This window comes from Raphanus sativus, chromosome 4 (genome assembly GCF_000801105.2).
Source record: "Raphanus sativus cultivar WK10039 chromosome 4, ASM80110v3, whole genome shotgun sequence".
NCBI lineage: Eukaryota > Viridiplantae > Streptophyta > Magnoliopsida > Brassicales > Brassicaceae > Raphanus > Raphanus sativus.
Window position 1 is genome coordinate 27,941,455 of NC_079514.1, and position 17,358 is coordinate 27,958,812.

Genomic DNA, 17,358 nt, shown 5'->3' on the forward strand with positions numbered 1-17,358 from the left:
TTTTTAGCTTATTTTTGAAAGTTGAGGATTAAAAAGTCAATTTTCCCATATAAATAATAATATTTATTTATAATATTTACATAACTACGTAAAAGAAAAGATAAATTGGTAATGAGAATAAAACAAAATAATAAACATATGTAAATAATAATTGTAGAGAATAGAACAAAGAAGAAAAAGTTAACCGGTTGTATTGAAGAATAGTTTGGTATATATTTTAGAAAATACGTGGAATATCTTGATCAAATTTTGTTTTATTTAGATCACTAAATATGGTAAATTGTATGGGTATGGAGTGCAAATACTCAACTTTTTTTTGGTTTCCCTCAGAATTTTCAGGGATTGTGAATATTTATTAAATACTAAGGGCTCAATTGCAATTTAACGAATCTAAAGTTCGTCGACAAAACAAGTCTTTTGTTCGTCTGTTGGATCCAAAGTCCAGACCTCTCTCTCTCTCCCTCCCGGCTCAGATCGCTTGCTTGAACAAGACGACGGTGACCATGCCGAATCTAACACTTGTGCTCTTCTTCTTTTCCACTTTATTATTCACATCCTCCTTTGCTTTCCAATCAGACGAGCTCCTCCTGGATGACGAGGAGTTTGGTCTTGAGGGAGGATCCCATCCTCGCTCGCCGGAACCGGTTACAACCGATTCACCTCCGAAGCAGGCTCCGAGTACCCGTAGACGGTACTCGGATCCTGATCTGGACTCCAAGATCCAATTCACCCTCGAACATGCCTTCGGAGACTCTGGTTTCTCCTCCGCCGGTACTTTCTCCGCTCGCCTCAAGACTTGGAGCCATGGTGGTCAGGTCTGCTCTCTTCCCCACCATCATCCATCGATCTATCTTAGTTTAGAGAATCGGAGATAAAGCTTCGGACTTTGGTGAAGTGGTATATTACAAAGAACTCAAAATTGATTTGCTAATTTACCATTAAATCTTGTCGGATGCAGACATTAACGAAACTGCGGTTCTCTAGGAATGAGTTTTCTGATGAAGAGAAAGCTGCCTTTCAAGTAAGTACTGGTTTTTGTTTCTTTATTTTTTTTTTTCTTTTTGAAAAACACAAAGTGTAGAATCTCATGTCTTTATTGTGAAAACTCCTTCTGTAGAATCTGCTGAAAGGAGATGACTTTTATAGAATAAGACTCCCATCTAATGTTGTCACTCCACCTGGGAGAGAGTATGTGATTGCATCTGTGAGAGCTGTAAGTTCACTTCTTCACCCTTTTTTCAATCTTTGACCTTAAGTACTCAAGTTTGCAGTTGATATAAGTCCAAACCTGTTACCTTGGAATGATTAAAACCTAGAAACGTTTCATTGCCATTACTAATTGCTTGCCTTTTGTTACTTTCTTTTCTCTCTCTCTCTCTCTCTGCTCTATCTACATGGTTTTAATACGCTGTAACTTTGATTACAGAGATGTCTTCCACGGGATGGTTTGGATGAGCATATCGTTATACACATGGTAATATATTATTTTTGAATCACTTTCTTACAGTTTAGGTTTCAGCGTCGTGTGACAATTAGTTTCTCGCTATTTATTTACTTGTCACACTTTCCTACTCAATTGCAGGATGGTGCCAACATTTTGGCGGTCAGTTACGGCTCTCCTGGAGCATGCCCGTATCCTCGACAGTTGAAACTTGTAAGTAACACATGTTAGAATGGTATTCTAAAAAGTTCTGATATGTTGTTTACTGAACCTGGTTCTTAGAATGGTATTGATTTAGAGTGTGATAAATGTTTTGTGTTTAATATAGCCAGGAAAATGGACATTTAACTCCCACACTATCTTGAGGAGTAGTGAGCAGGCACCAAGGTAGAAACATCAGTTGGTGTACATCTATTCAAGTGATTTTGAGTTATTGACATACAACTTAACCTTATTTGGTAAACTGTCTTTACGCAGGACTCCGATATTCACGGAGGAGATTCTTGGCAGTAGCGAGAATATGGAAGGTGAAGCAGAAGCGCCAGTTGAGAGATCATTTTGGGCAAAATATGTGAGTTTTATATTAGAGTAAACACACATTAGTTTCGTTTTACATAATGAAATTATAAACCGTGGATGTGACTTGAAAATAATTGAAATTTTGGTATTATTACAGTGGATGTACTTGATACCACTTGGACTCATAGTGATGAATGCTGTGACACAAGCGAGTAACATGGCTGAAGAACAAACTGCGGGGACTCAAGGGCAAGCACCAGCAGCCATTCAGCGCGGTTCCGCACCCAGGAGAAGATGATGATGATTCCTTTCTCAGTTTCTTGTAATCGTGATTTTTTTTAATATTATCTTTTGTGGAGCTATGTCACTGGAACAACCTGCCTTCTTAGGCTAGACCAGACTCTCCAGCTGGTGTTGTGACTGGCTTAACATTGTTATTTGATTTTACATGTAACAAATAATTTTAGTCTTCATTGTATGTCATAGTGGCATGATTCAGGTTTTATATTTTATCTTTTCTAAATAACATTTTGAAACCATAGTTTTCTTTTGATCATATATATCGCATTCAAAATCAAAACTAGCATAATGCATTGTTTAGGGAAATAAACAACTGAGGAGTAAATATTCAAAATCGGTGCGTTTATCATATTTCTGAACCCAGCGACGAAGCTTTAGCATCTAGAGATCGCGTTAGGACATTTCAAGGAATGGTCTGTCCCTGAGATCCTGACCAACGTTCGTGACTACATGAAGCCTGTCTTTTGAGAAAAACTAAAGCTAAAGCTGCCATAGAATATGTGATTGCAAGTTTGGCTCCTAAGCTGGAGGTTGTTTGATGCATTTAGAGTTATCACTAAATGTGATCAGTTGTCTTATTTCCTCATCTATTAAATAATGAAAAACACAACAGTGTTGTGTCTTCTAGCTCCCATGTTTTCTTTGAAATCTCTTTTAAATGGAAATATATGTTCTTCTTACGCAAAGATTAAAATAACTCACCACATAGAGACGCTACAGAGTATAACAACTAGTCATATGTATCAATCATATAAAATTTTTGCATAGAAACATCAAATGAAATGAAGAAAATTCAGAGACATCTTATACATTGAAATGGATGGGAGTATTGTTTGATGGTAATAAGGAAGACAAGTCTCCATATGCAATATTGTGATCTACTACCATACAATAGACAACTTAATTATAGATGCATTAACAAACATGAGAAAAAGAAAGAAACTGAAAATGTCTCACTCAAGCGAAGAAACATGTTTGATTTTCCTAGGCGGCTCATTTTGCCTGGGGGTGGGAAGCAATAAACTCAACAGCAAGATCGATGGACTGTATCTTATCTGCTTCGTTATCAGGTATCTCGAATCCAAACTCTTCTTCGAGTGCCATAACCACCTCCACTGTGTCCAAACTATCCAACCCTAGATCATTCTGGAAGTGTGCCTTTGGTGTCACCTGCAACGACACGAATCACACCTACTTTTTTTAAGTATCAAGTCAAATCAAACTCACATATATATGCTTCATCAGGTTCTTGTCCACATAGAGAGAAAAACAAAACAAAACAAAAGAACACAAATTTGGAGAATAAAGCAACGCAAAGATTCAGAGACCACTAAAATTCAGCAAATCTATCATTCCAATCAAAAATCAAACTAAATGGGTTTCTAGATCGGCGGTGGTAGAAGAACTGAGGTTCGCAAATACCTTAGAAGGCTCTACTTTCTGGAAATTTTTGACAACAGAGACAACACGATCTGTGACTTCGGATTTGTCGAGGAACGACCCTCTGACTTCCTCGGAGAAACGACGACCAAGAATAACGTACAAGGGAGCTACGCCTCGATGATGAGAAGCGATGCTGGAGCTTCGGAGAGTAGGAGGCGTGACACTGATTCTAAGGTATCGAAGTAGAGCATTTCTCGACGCCATTTCTCTTGCTAATAGAAATAAACCCTAGAACCTTCTTCTCTTTCTCTCGTTTTTTAAGAGAGGTCGAAGAAAAGATTTCGTTAGATGAGTTGCCAAACGACGTAGCATAATTCAAAGCATTGGACTCTTGTGCGTATATCTGAATCCGGAGCCCATTACGAAATGGTAGGCACCACAGTTACAATAACCTTTGACTGACTAAAAATCTCTAGTTAATATAGCCATCATTTCATATGGTCTCTCTAGATGCTCTCACCTCTCTCTAAGACATCTCTCTTAGACATCTCCCATGGTACACAAAAAAATCTCTATATTTTACTCTAAAATAATGTAATTAATTACACTATTTTAAAATAAAGTTTATAGAATAAAAATTCAACTTTATAATAGATCCACATTAACCAAAAAAAAAAGTTAACCGACTCCAAAACTTCTTTTCTTCTTTGTTTTTGTTTCGCTTCATCCAGAACCAATCCTAAAAAATATATGGGTAAAAACAAAAATAAAGAAAATGTGGCTTATTATCCTAAGGAGAATCGAACCCGCAACTAAACATTTGTTACCAATATTCAAAGCACTATTGCTAATAGTTACTTTATGTCCAAATAAAACCAAAAATTTCTATAATCTCTGGCAGTCGAAAGCAACAGCTTCTTCAGCTTCCTTCAATGATAGGCTCTGGCTTCGTCGTCTCCTTTGTTCTCTTCTCTCTAAGATGCTCAGATCTCTAAGCTCTCCAGCGAAAATTTATTTAGATATAACTGCGGCGTATTTAGTGTCGGTGGTTGTCAAAGGTTCTTGGAGGGATGGCAAAGTTAGAGGGTCTTGGGTGGAGGTGGAGTCAACTTTTTGGATCTCCCACGCATGAACCAATAGCTTTCTCCTCTTCGATTCGGTCTCCGGCATGCGGTTGGTGGCGGCGCGTGTGGTGGTTTTCGAGTTCCTCCTTAATAAATCTGGCGGTTCTGGTGCTTAATAGTAGTCAAGAGGTCCTCTCACATTCGTCATTCTCTCTGATTTCCTTGTACTGTTGAGGCTTCTAGCGTCTTAATGGATGCGAGATCGTCTTTGGTGTCGTCGGCTGCCGTGACCAGTGGTAACTCGTCCACTTCAGAGGTTGACAAAACCCTTAGCTGTTTTAAGGGGACCTGTGTCAAGGGACAATACTGTGTCTTCTGGTCAATGTCTCCTTTTATCCTTATCGAGACGCGTGTGGAGTCTGGCTCATCCCATCTACGGCGGTTCCACCTGAATCTTCTGGTGGACCTCACTCATTTTCTTTTTAAGGTCATCGCTCTCGGTCTAATGACACTCACGAACCAATGAATTTTTGGTCGAGAATAATCCCGCTCAACCAGTTTCAAGTTGGTTCGACCAGAATTAAATAAAAATCAACCCGGTGAATCAATGCCTCAACGCCGCTGTCTTGTGGTCAAAAAGCCTTCCCCTGATAGTTCTGGTTGAGTTGTAATTATTTTGGTTGAGCTTTATTCAAGTTGGACAAGGTTAGTCGAAATCAGAATGAAATTCAAGAGACAAGAAATTTTAATCGGAAACTATCCGAAGATTATCGACCAGCTTCTAAAATTTCTCTTGATCTGTTTCTTGTTCAGCACCTCTTCAGTCTGGTTGCCTAATCATGAAAGGTCTGATGCCATGCACCTTCTTGCTTGCTTAACTTATTTAGTAATTGGCACATGACAATCACAAGTTCTTGTGTGTGCTTGCTTCCTTTCTTAATTAGTTATGATTGGTTGGAGATAGATTTAGAGAAAGGAAAGGACAGCATTTCCTGAATCAAATTAGTTATGATTGGTTGGTAATTTCGCTTTGAATTAATTTTTTTTGAACCGCTAACTAACTGATGTGAATTGTCTAGACCTAAGCTGAACTGAAGTGATCATTTCCTGAATCAAACTTGTCTTAACTGAGCTTATCTGATCTAGGAAGAGTAGAACCGATCTTCAACTAAATTGATTTAAGTTGTTTAGATTGAACCAAAATGTAGGATTGTTGATGTTCTGAACTGAACTGCTCTGTATTTAGGACAGTGGTCGAGTGAAGACTGAAGTATCAACTTGATCCCTTCCATTAAACCGTTAACTCTCAATACTTGGTTAAGGAGTTAAGCTAACAGTCCAATCAATCCTTGGAGCCATTCAGTCTCTTGGTACGGTGCAGTGACGGATGAGTTGTTGAGTTAAACATAGTAACCAATCCAACCTTAACCATTCTCAGGTCCATTCAGCTTTGCTCAATTACAAGTCAAGTCTTGTCCAAGCCAGTTTCAAGACTTATCTTTGGATGTGGTGATAAATCACATATGAGTGTGTGATTGAATGGAATTAAATTATTTCAGTTAGTTAGTAAAGTCTCTGAATTCTTGTGACTTTTGTTGTGTTTACTTAGTGTAAACACTTATACTTGAGGTTAACTCGATTCTTAGTACTTCTCCTGAATATAAGTATGACATTATAATCAAACGATTATGGATTAGTTATGGATTAATCTTGGATTAATTATAAAATAATTCTAGACTAATTATGGTTTAATATTTTATTAATTAAGGATTAAATATGGATTAATTAAAATAAATTTTAATTTTGAAATTATTTTGGAAGTAAAAACATGTGAAGTCTTATTATATTCACTATCCCTAAAGTTTCTGCATTACCGTGACTTGGTCCTGCGAACGGAACAAGGTCGTAAAGACACGATGATGGGTAGCTCCCTCGAAACCGTGTACAGCATGACGAGCAGTGTCAAATCTTCATATTGGAGTTTGAAGATGATGGTGACGCTAACTCATTAGGTTCAGTTATCCTTAGTGGTTTCTCGGGTCTAGTATATATATTGTATTATATGAGTATGGTGACGAGCGTATGTTGTGGTAGTGATGTTTAAAATAAAAATTAACAATATTGGTTGATATACTAAAGTTTAGTATACTAATACTTGCATGATCATGTATATGCATTTGATAATTGTTTGATTTATTATTGATTGTGTAGTTGGATCTAGATTCACTAAGTAAATTAGTTACTTAGGACTCATTCGTGTGTATACAGATAAACCTTAGGTGGCGGGATGTTTATTCTTTTGGACTAGAAGGAACGGCATAATCAGCAGTAGCTTTCTTGTCCTTGCAATATACCTTTTGATGTATATTTACTTAAAACGTTGTTGGGCGTAAGATAAAACTATAACCCTTTGTAAGATGTTTAAAGTAAATAAGTAATGTATAAAAGATGTTTATAAATGATGATTTCTCATATGATATTAGTCCTTGTTTGCGACAAACTAACTATCGGTTATTGCTTTGTCGGGTTGAAAAGGCTACAGTGATATCTGATACGAGCGTTGATGTTCTTTGGTTGCTGTTCTAAGTTGATTCAAAGTATTTCGAGAATCTCGGGTCGGCCTTTGAGGGACATCGAACTTGTCATTTCTGGTCATTTATGATCAGGGGTGTCACCAAGGTAGTATCAGAGCATTGTTATACGATGCTAGAATGAGACTTGTTTCAAATGTTTTTCGGAAAAAAATGTGTCACAAGGATAATTAGAACATGCTGGTTTGCTCCTTCTTTTAGGGATATATAGAACTGAGTAGAAACTTACTGTGATCTTTCGTTGCGGATTCCACCGAGCCAAGCACTTTTTGGATGTCGTGGAGGTCCAAACCTCCTGATTCCTATTTCATCAACATCTTCAGACTCTTCACCACCATCTACTCCAGAAACACTTCTGAGCTCAAGCTTTTAGTACCACTTTCGAGCTTTAGCTTTAAGACTGACCCGTCTGAAGGGTCATATGATGAAACACCTGTGCACATGCCTTTGTCTCCAGACCTGTACATTATGAACATCGAGCTAGATGTGGTACACAATGGTCCGATATACGTAAATCATCCAAAAGATGATGCATCTCCTACCGGTCATATTCCACCAGACCCTGCCGCACCTATTCTGGCAGCATATAGTGGCCATTCTAGAATTGATGACTGAGATGGTAAATTTGCAACATCAAGCACTGAATTCACATCATGCTCAGCCAGATCTAGTACCTACCACTTCTCATTCAGACTTCCTGAAGATAGTCATGATTATGAAGAGCTTGGAGACGAAGCATTACCAAGGAGGAACCAATCCCTGATGCATGGCTGCACAACCTCAAACAGAACTTCGTTGTAACTCATTGTCTGGTACAATTTAAGAAGGACTTGACTGTTTAAATATCTGGAGAAGGACACCATTAGTTGGTGGCTATGTGTAGAGAAGAATTTTGGAGGTTTTGGTATGAGTTAGGTTGACTTCCGTACAACGTTCGTTAGAAAGTGCTTTTTCCTGGAGACTTGTGATCAATTGGAGATCAAGTTTATGAAGCTAGTTCAGGGAGGATTATCAGTTTTGAGGTATGAGGTAGGCTTTACCTGTCTCAGGAAGTACGTTATGGCCAAGAGGACGAGATGATGATTATCTGAAAGTTCCTTCGGGGACTTAGCCTGGATATCCGAAGTAGACTCGAAGCAGTGGAGTTTGATAGGCTTGCTGATCTAGTTGAGTGTGCAGTGAATGTTTAGGAAGTCATTTAGGCTGAGAGAGCTTTTGCTAGCCATTCCGCACCACTAAAATGCCCATCTTATCCATTCCAGAATCATCCCTCTTCGATTATGCAGAGAGGACGAGGAGGTAGAGTTTTTTGGGGAGGTCGTTCGGGAGGACCGAGATCTATAACCCTGACTTGTTTTAGTGGTGGCCATCTGGGCCATGTTAGGTGAGATTGTCCGGCCGTTGGGACAGTTTTAACGGCTATACCATTTCACATCACTTGTTTCACATGTGGAGAACAAGGACATTACGCGACATCCTGTCCACGCACCCATCCTATTCAGCCTATTTTTTAGTGTTCCACCAGTTGGACCAGTTAACCAACTTTTATTCTTACCTCCGGCTAAGCTTCAAGACACTTCTAGTAGGGCTTACGCTTTTGAGTTAATAGGACTATCCAGACCACCGGAGGGTCCGATTTCTGGCTTGTTTTCTTAAATAACTGAGTGTTGCATAATTTATTGAAAAGTAAAAATATATGATTGGTGCCTTAGTGGTATAAAATTATGATAAAGTGGTTGAGTAAATAATTTACGGTAAAGTCAATTACTGTCAGGAAATTTTCCTTGTGGGCGGATTATCCGTCCATATCATGTTTATAATTGTTTGACGGATAATCCACCCACAAGGAAAAGTTCCTGACATTAGTTGACTTTACCGTCAATTGTCTGACGGTAAAGTGTATATGGATTTGATAATTGTTTGATTTATTATTGATTGTGTACTTGTATCTAGATTCACTCATTAAACTAGTTAGTCACAACTCATTCGTGTGTGCATGTAACCCTTAGACAGGAGACTTACTCTTTTGGACTAAAAGAAACGTCATAATCACGGTAGGTTTGTTGTCCTTGCAACATACCTTTTGATGTATATTTACTTAAGAACATTTTTGGGTGTAGGATAAAACTATAACGCTTTGTAAAATGTTTGAAGTAAATAGATAATATATAAAAGAGCTGACAAAAAATGTATAAAAGATGTTTATAAATGATGGCTTTTCATATGATAATTGTTTTTGTCAGGGATGAACTAACTATCGGGTATTCCTTTGTCATGTTGAAAAGACAAGAGTGATATGTGATAGGAGCGTTGGTGTTCTATGATTGCTGGTCTAAGGTGACTGAAGTATTTCTAGAACTTTGGGCCAGCCTTCAAGGGATATATACCATGTTAATTTCCAGTCATCTAAGATTAGGGGTGTCACACTTGGTGTCGGTGTAGTAGTAGTTTTCCAGGTCTGTTCTTGTCTCGGTTCAAGATGGGTCCTTCTCTCCTGCGGTGGACGAGAGCTTTTCTGATGATGAATTGGCCGTTTTGCGATGTGGCAGTCAGAGTTTGAGTTTCGCTCAGAAGATGTAGCTTGCTCTGATGGTTCTGTGTCGGTTCGTAGTAACCAGTTGGATAGAACCGGTTTCCGGTTTAGGGTTTGTTCTTGGACCAATCCCTTTGTTCATTTCTTTATATTGTAATATCTTTTTTTAAACCCTCTATCTTCAAGCCCATAACACAAATTCATTTAACAAAGCGCAGCGCTTGGATGTGTGGACACGTGTCAGCTGGACGACTCCCAAATTTCTTACCTAGCATCCGACGTGGAGCCCCCAGATAGAGAAGAAAATCCTTTTTAACGCTGATTTATTATGATATTACAATTAATAGAAAGATTACATAGACAATTCGACAACCGACAATACTATATGTCTTATGAAGATCTACGCTTAACTGCATCATCTGAGCCGAACCCCAGACCTGGGTGTAGAAGCCTTTAGATCTTAACCATTAGGCTACGATGTTTTCACAAAGAAAATCCTTTTTATATAATAATATATTTATTTCATGTTGTATTAGAACTAGTGTTTTAAAAACCGGATTGATTCGGTGGTTTTAGAACATGTTCGACCATGAACCGGTTATATAGTTGGGTTGGATCTAATTATTGGTTCGAACATGAATCGTTACCGGATTAGATCTCAAAACTACTAAATTGAATAAAAATCATTAAAACCATCAAAAATTTGTAAACCAACTATATAAACAAAAAGTAGTTTATTTATATTTATAATGTTTTATATCTGATATTTATTTATATTGTAATTATGTATCATATATATAAATATTATTCTAAATTTATATAATATTAAAATATATTAAACCAAATTATTGAACTAGATTTGATTCGATCAAATTATATTGAATCATGATCTAAATATTTTCTGATTCAGCTTCCATTCTGGTTTTAAAAACACTATAGGAACAGATCCTAATTCCTAAGTATATGTGGGACATTGATTTTGTAAATGTATTTGTAACGGTGGTAACCAGAATATTAATCTAGTTATATTTTTCTTTTGTCGGCAGATTATACTCTTGACGTTCCACAAGAGTAATATGCATTTTTATTTATTAAAAATTAAATTTATATAATTCATTTATCATTTTATTCAACTTTTAATAAATTAAATTATTAATAGTTAAATTAATTTTCTTGAAATTCATAGTTGTTATTATTAAAATAATAAAAAATTATGAAAAGACAAAACCAATTTTTGTTAGCCAATATATATATATATATATATATATTCGTTTTAAATTGGGCATACATTTTAACAAAATATTTAATTTTTTACATTTTGTAATAAGATATTATTAATTATCTAACTTATCATATTTCAACCACCACTAAAAAAAAAAAAAATTTCAACCACTAAAAAATTTTTGTAAAATATAAAAAATCATATTGTATAAAAATTAATAAATTTTATATTGAAAACGAAAATGATCTACAAATTGAAACATAATTTTTTTTCAACAAAATAATAATAATTATAATTTTTTTCTAAAATGTCATCTACTAAAAATCGGAAATTGGAGTATGTTTATTACCGTGAAATTTCAATTTACCGTAGTTACATAGCGTTCGGTTCAAATCCCACAAAGATCCCTGTTTCGCAGCAGCATCGCAAGGATTATTCACACGCTCTCTCCTAATGATTTTCTGAATCGTAACTCGTAAGTACATTTATATAACCTTTTTCTCAGATCCCAACGTCTCATAGTTTCTCAGATTTAGAAATTGAAAACGGATTCGTCGTCGTCAATCACAGATCTGTTCTACTCTCGCATATCACCTCATGGGTCTCATCACCCGCCGCCTGCTTCTCGTCTTCTTCTTCATCTTCATTTCCGCCATCTCTGCGCAGGTATTACATTTTCCTCGATGGATTCGTCTATTTTTGTTCTTTTATATAACTAATAACGATTTTGCTCCTTTACTAGGATTCTGGGGTTGATAATGAGACGCAGGAATCTGAACGATCTGGTAAAGAGCTTGGCCGTCGTGGAATGGTGATTTGAATCTGCTTTTCGCTTTTTGCTTTTTCGAATTTGAATCTCTATAGAGAGCTTTTAAAGATTCATAGATTCTCTTATTTTCGATTTGAAGATTGGCACTGATCGAATCGGAGTTGATGCTGCTGGTGACAATCTTGATTTGAACCTCGAAGGCACTGGCCCTGGTGTCTTTGATGCTTTGTTTTCGAGTTTCTCCATGATACTTGTCACCGAGGTTCGTTTCCCTGTTTTCGATTTGTGTTGATTTGGTTCCAAGTCAGAGTGTAATCTTTATTTTCTCAGATTGGCGATGAGACTTTCATAATAGCGGCACTGATGGCTATGCGACACCCGAAAGCTACTGTTTTGTCTGGTGCTCTTTCAGCTTTGTTTGTTATGACCGTAAGTGCTAGATCTCTTGGGATTTGTAAAGGAAGGGTAATGTGTATTCTCCTTATGATTCTCCTTTATTCTGTATAGATACTTTCCACTGGACTTGGTAGGATAGTGCCAAACTTGATTTCGAGGAAGCACACTAACAGCGCTGCTACAGGTAATGTTTAGTGTCCCACTGTTAACATTTTCTTTTATTGATTACATTTTGTTAGCTGAGATATATTGAGAGGGGTATGTATGTAACCTCTAGTCTGCATACTATATGGTTATGATTTTTGTCCCCCATTTTGTGTTAACCATAGCTTACAACTTGTCCAATCATATTTCTATGGCTCTTATGATCACAATATACAACTCTACCTGACTTGAACTGTATAGCTTGGTACCTAAAATGTAAGGATTTGAAGTGTTTACTAGAAAGGCAGCTATCATTATTATTGAATTCTCATATCTCTGTCAGCATTGTTGCACTTAATAAGAAGTTTATGTGGGTGAGTTTCATTGAAGGATCATATTCTTACATCTTTGATCATGCAGTTCTCTATGCATTTTTTGGTCTACGACTTCTCTACATTGCTTGGAGGTCATCTGATTCAAAGTCGAATCAGAAGAAGGAAATGGAGGAAGTAAGTAGTTCTCGAGCTACCTATGTTGCCACTTGTTTGGTTCTTGCTAGAGATTTTGCGTGACTTTCTTATTAGTTTACTCACATTTGAAGTTAGAAATATCTTTCCATTCTCTGTTCCTGGACTTGTTTATGAACTATGACGTTGACTAACTTCCCATTATTTGTGCTAAAGGTTGAGGAGAAGCTTGAGTCAGGCCAAGGGAAGACACCCTTCCGTCGCTTTTTCTCAAGATTTTGTACCCCAATATTTCTAGAGGTTTTCTTCTGTTATCTTAGATGCTTTCGCGTGTTTTGTTTACAGCTAAAAGTACATTGATCATACTTGCCAGTAATTGAGCTTTGAATTTCTCAAGGTTTATTTATTTATAGAGTCGTAGGTTACATACAATTCCATTTTCCTGTCATACATGCTAATATTTTTCTCAAAGATAACTTTGACCTTTCTCATTTATCTATGTGCAGTCCTTCATCTTAACCTTTCTAGCCGAATGGGGAGACCGTAGCCAGATTGCAACAATAGCTGTAAGAGAAAGTCCTTTTCATCTCTCATTCTTTCCATACCTAACTCAGTCTTTGGACTTTGCCCGCTAAGATTTAAACTTGTGGGGGTTATCAAAACAATCTACTTGTGTCTCATGTGAAGTTGGCGACGCACAAGAACGCTATAGGAGTGGCGATAGGGGCATCAGTAGGACACACAATTTGTACATCGCTGGCGGTTGTAGGAGGAAGCATGTTGGCTTCAAGGATCTCACAACGCACGGTCGCTACTGTTGGGGGCTTACTCTTCCTCGGCTTTTCAGTCTCTTCCTATTTCTACCCTCCACTGTAGTTGTTTTGCACTATGCTACATTTCTGCATTCTAAATGTGCTTCTTTCCTTTGCTTGCGAAAAGTGAGTTTTAGAGACATCTCAAGTAAAAATATCTCTCTGTATAATTTTTCCCCTTTGATTGTTGTATGGGTTCGATGACGAAACCAAAGTAATCCAAAGCCAATGTTTTTGCTTTAAGTGTAACGAAACTAATTAAGGGTGTGATTGACTCATTGGTGAGCATTCGGGTAGTCAAAAGTGGAGAAATGGATCGAAATAAGTGAGATTCATTTTTATTCTTTTTGAACACATAGTGAGATTCATAATAATATAACAGATTATGCATTATACTGAAAAGTTAATTAAGTATTTAACTGAAAATATATTAGAAAACATAAGAGCATCACCTAAAATAACCCCATTATTAGTAGTGCTCTAATACGCTAAAGTTTCAAGCTTTACTTTTAAATATATATATGGTGACTACTACTTTCACGTCCTCTTATTTTTGCTCCCGAACAGCAAGGCGAAGTAAAACAAGATCCTAAAGAAGAGCCCCGAAGCTAGCGTAATCCACAAACAATCCCACTTACTCAATTGAGTAATACCTTGCTGTGTAAGTAAGTCATACCCAGTCTTCAAGCACGTGGACTGTGTTATCCTCCTGCTTAGAGATGTACTTAGCGTTTCAAGAAGCTCCACCTTTTTCACATCGCTAACTCCTCCGAGAAGCGTACCATCGAATACTTGGACTCCCTTAACAAAGCAACGAGACGGGTCATCAAACTCATTGATTAACACAGCTTCGTATGGATACTTTACAGGTGAAATGTAATGAAACCAAATCCAGTAGCTCGGAATACGATCACGGACAACGTAGAACCCACTCAAGAGTAAACAGTAGGCGACATAGGCAATGGTGACCATGTAACTTAACATGATATGCGGAACAAGACCGGATATGAAAGTAACGACGGAGGATCCAGACCAAAACGAGGCGTAGATTATAAGGCAATAGAAGACGAAGCCTTCTAACCCGCCGCGCAAACCAACCGTCCAGAATGTTATCGAGGAAAATACCAAAGACGGGGCAATAAGCTGAGGTAGGGACACCAGGGAGTGTGACATGACATAAGAAGATGTTCTGTACGCATTGCGAGTTGTCTCTCTCAAGAAAATGTATCGTTCTTGGATAAAAACCGGTACATTGTCTAAACACAAGTAGAACGTCGTGGGCACGATAAATGCGAAGAAAGTCAATCTCTCTTGTGCACCTTTTGGAGTGTTGTCTAACTTCCAGTAGACAGTGGCTAAGAGAAATGCGGTGACCATAACGATGGCGATCCGTGTTCCTAGGAGCTCAGGCATCCGGATCCAGTTTTTCATGTAACGTTTGGCTAATATGAACGTTTCGAATAGTGACGGATTTGTGTATGAAGATACTGTTTCCGTGGAAGTGAGATTAGCTCCAGATGATCCCGAGACTAGTTTGCCTCTTGATACACTCTCAATTATTGCTTCTTTTAAAGATAAGCCTTGTGGGGTGGCTCGAGCTGATTGGCTGAGTCCAAGATTGTCTAGCTGCCACTTCTCATTGAACTCAACCAACTCTCTTGTTCCTTCAGTGGACCCTTCGAGTTTTGGAACTAAATCGAGTGCGAACTCAATGATGTTCTCTTTCTCAGGGATTGTATGTCCCAATTTAGACAAGAAGTGAGGAAGACTAGCCGGAGAGCCACTAAAAACATTCTTCCCTTGAGATAAGATGATGAGGCGATCAAGCAACTCTATGATTCGAGTGCTAGGCTGATGGATCGACATAACCACGATGCTGCCACTTTGAGCGATTCGTTTAAGAACCTTCACCACCATAAACGCGCTGGTGGAATCCAACCCCGATGTAGGTTCGTCAAGGAACAAGACAATAGGGTCGTGGATGATGTCGATACCGATCGAAACGCGTCGCCTCTCTCCGCCGGAGACGCCACGGTGTCCTTCGTCTCCTATAACCGTATCTTCCGCATTTCTGAGACCTAGCTGGTCGATTACGGCTTGGACGCGCTCCATCTTCTTTGACTTGGGGAAGCTTCTCGGGAGACGAAACTCGGAAGCGAACATTAATGTTTCTTTAACGGTGAGCATCGGGAAGAGAAGATCGTCTTGCATCACGTATGCTGATATCACTTTCAACAGCTGTGACTGCAAAACATTCTCTCCGTTTAGCGTCACAGACCCTCGGAGACTCTCCTTTGCAACACGTCCCGCCAGTGCATCGATCAAGGTGGACTTCCCGGCCCCGCTTGCACCGAGAACGGCCAGGATATTTCCATCGCAAGCCTCTCCTGAAACATCATCGAGTAGAGTCTTCACTGTGTTGGAGCTTCGCGGCCGCCGCCGCGAGAAATCAAACCACCGGGGAGATGTGACCTTGTATTCAAGATTGTTAAAGGCTAAGACGAACCGCACAGGTTTTACGTGCAAAGCCTCGACATGTATAATGCTATGAGCTGGATCATCGCTTCTGTTGGGGACAGAGCTCGAGTCTTCTTTCCGGAAACTGTCGCAGTCTGTTAGCAACTCCACGAGCGTAGGTGATCCGACGGAAATGGTACAGTGCGGTTCCTCCAAAGCACGTTGCATCTCGGTATTTTTGAGAGAACTGATAAAATAGTAATACAGCTCGTAATTACCGTTTTAAGTTATGGAAACAAACTGATATGCTTTCTTGTGAAATCAGAAAGTTCTTACAAGTACTGCTTCTCTTAATAATGGACAAGAGTGGTCCGCTACGTTGAGTATTTATAAGTTAAAACCGTCTGTCAAGGTTCATTTCCTACATGAAAGTAAATTGTCATTTACACGACATGAAACTATATTTTAAGTCTCATTTAAAGAAAATCCGAAGTTGGACTATTCGTCAGAAAGGATGAGTTGGTTTGACACATATACCCCACCAATAAAAAAACAGAGTAAAAACTAAAAATAAGGGTAAGTATATATATGTTCGGTTATCTTCGGATATCTATTCGGATTCGGATATTACCCGTTCGGGTTCGAATATCCAATCTCTCCTAACTTAATATCCGTTCGGGTATTTTGCTACTTTGGTTCGGATTTCGGTTCGGATTTTTCGGGTCGGGTTCGGATGCCACTTCGGATATCGGGTAAAGTGCCCACTCCTACTAAAAACAATAATGGGAAAACTGCCAAAAATATCTCCAACTTTCAAATTTAATAAAAAAGCTTAAACTCATTAGTGAACTATTTAAATGCCATATTATTTCAAGTTTCCCATTTAAATTCCAAATTTTGTTTGACAAAGCCATTTTAAACATCTCAAAAGTCAACTGAACACAGTTACCTACTAAGACTATGTCGTTTTAGCCTAACATAAACGTCCCAAATCTGCAATTACCACACCTTATTCTCCAAAATTCCCAAAATCTCATCTTCTAGTTAAATGAAAATTAATCTCCAGTAGTTGCAGTCTAACTCAAATCTCAACTTTGTCAAGTAGCAATTGCGAAAAGAGTGAAGGATCCAGATTTGAAAACGGCTGATAACATACACCATATGTATTTCAGCTCTTACAACAAAAGACGTTAAGTAGAAAAAATTAGGGATTTATTTGGCAGTTTTCCCAAATAATAATAGCGTATCCTTTTAAATACC

The 17,358-nt window shown here is 38.0% G+C and overlaps 4 protein-coding genes across 5 annotated transcripts; 2 read left to right on the plus strand and 2 right to left on the minus strand.

Annotated features, from left to right (window-relative positions):
- The first annotated feature begins 391 nt into the window (after positions 1 to 391).
- LOC108848928 (uncharacterized) lies at positions 392 to 2,499 on the plus strand. The gene is made up of 8 exons (XM_018622393.2): positions 392 to 815; positions 959 to 1,021; positions 1,118 to 1,213; positions 1,427 to 1,474; positions 1,583 to 1,654; positions 1,770 to 1,828; positions 1,919 to 2,012; positions 2,118 to 2,499. The coding sequence occupies exons 1-8, from the start codon at positions 504 to 506 to the stop codon at positions 2,256 to 2,258; spliced, it is 885 nt and encodes a 294-aa protein (XP_018477895.2). The 5' UTR covers positions 392 to 503; the 3' UTR covers positions 2,259 to 2,499.
- Positions 2,500 to 3,043: 544 nt separating this feature from the next.
- On the minus strand, positions 3,044 to 4,003 carry LOC108849389 (acyl carrier protein 2, mitochondrial-like). The gene is made up of 2 exons (XM_018622938.2): positions 3,683 to 4,003; positions 3,044 to 3,430 (listed from the first exon to the last, which is right to left on the minus strand). Exons 1-2 carry the CDS (start codon positions 3,905 to 3,907, stop codon positions 3,254 to 3,256), a joined length of 402 nt encoding a protein of 133 aa, XP_018478440.1. The 5' UTR covers positions 3,908 to 4,003; the 3' UTR covers positions 3,044 to 3,253.
- A 7,382-nt stretch (positions 4,004 to 11,385) lies between these two features.
- LOC108855493 (GDT1-like protein 3) lies at positions 11,386 to 13,884 on the plus strand. Of its 2 annotated transcripts, XM_018629338.2 has the most exons (10): positions 11,386 to 11,528; positions 11,624 to 11,719; positions 11,796 to 11,864; positions 11,962 to 12,084; positions 12,153 to 12,251; positions 12,330 to 12,402; positions 12,783 to 12,871; positions 13,046 to 13,129; positions 13,336 to 13,395; positions 13,517 to 13,884. In XM_018629338.2, the coding sequence occupies exons 2-10, from the start codon at positions 11,651 to 11,653 to the stop codon at positions 13,703 to 13,705; spliced, it is 855 nt and encodes a 284-aa protein (XP_018484840.1). In that variant the 5' UTR covers positions 11,386 to 11,528; positions 11,624 to 11,650; the 3' UTR covers positions 13,706 to 13,884. The 2 variants fall into 2 exon arrangements, with proteins under 2 accessions (XP_018484840.1, XP_018484842.1); XM_018629340.2 differs by lacking the exon at positions 11,386 to 11,528 and having other exon boundaries at positions 11,541 to 11,719.
- Positions 13,885 to 14,031: 147 nt separating this feature from the next.
- On the minus strand, positions 14,032 to 16,463 carry LOC108855492 (ABC transporter G family member 19-like). Its single transcript, XM_018629337.2, has one exon. The coding sequence runs from the start codon at positions 16,324 to 16,326 to the stop codon at positions 14,179 to 14,181; it is 2,148 nt and encodes a 715-aa protein (XP_018484839.2). The 5' UTR covers positions 16,327 to 16,463; the 3' UTR covers positions 14,032 to 14,178.
- Positions 16,464 to 17,358: the final 895 nt, after the last annotated feature.

Excerpts from the sequence above, each read along its gene's own strand:
- LOC108848928 (XM_018622393.2), top strand. The coding sequence starts at position 504 with ATGCCGAATCTAACACTTGTGCTCTTCTTCTTTTCCACTTTATTATTC. Across the intron at positions 1,214-1,426 it reads TGATTGCATCTGTGAGAGCT|AGATGTCTTCCACGGGATGG; the intron begins GTAAGTTCACTT and ends CTTTGATTACAG. Across the intron at positions 2,013-2,117 it reads GATCATTTTGGGCAAAATAT|TGGATGTACTTGATACCACT; the intron begins GTGAGTTTTATA and ends GTATTATTACAG.
- LOC108849389 (XM_018622938.2), bottom strand. The coding sequence starts at position 3,907 with ATGGCGTCGAGAAATGCTCTACTTCGATACCTTAGAATCAGTGTCACG. Across the intron at positions 3,431-3,682 it reads AGAAAGTAGAGCCTTCTAAG|GTGACACCAAAGGCACACTT; the intron begins GTATTTGCGAAC and ends GTGTCGTTGCAG.
- LOC108855493 (XM_018629338.2), top strand. The coding sequence starts at position 11,651 with ATGGGTCTCATCACCCGCCGCCTGCTTCTCGTCTTCTTCTTCATCTTC. Across the intron at positions 11,865-11,961 it reads AGCTTGGCCGTCGTGGAATG|ATTGGCACTGATCGAATCGG; the intron begins GTGATTTGAATC and ends TTCGATTTGAAG. Across the intron at positions 12,252-12,329 it reads CAGCTTTGTTTGTTATGACC|ATACTTTCCACTGGACTTGG; the intron begins GTAAGTGCTAGA and ends TATTCTGTATAG.
- LOC108855492 (XM_018629337.2), bottom strand. The coding sequence starts at position 16,326 with ATGCAACGTGCTTTGGAGGAACCGCACTGTACCATTTCCGTCGGATCA.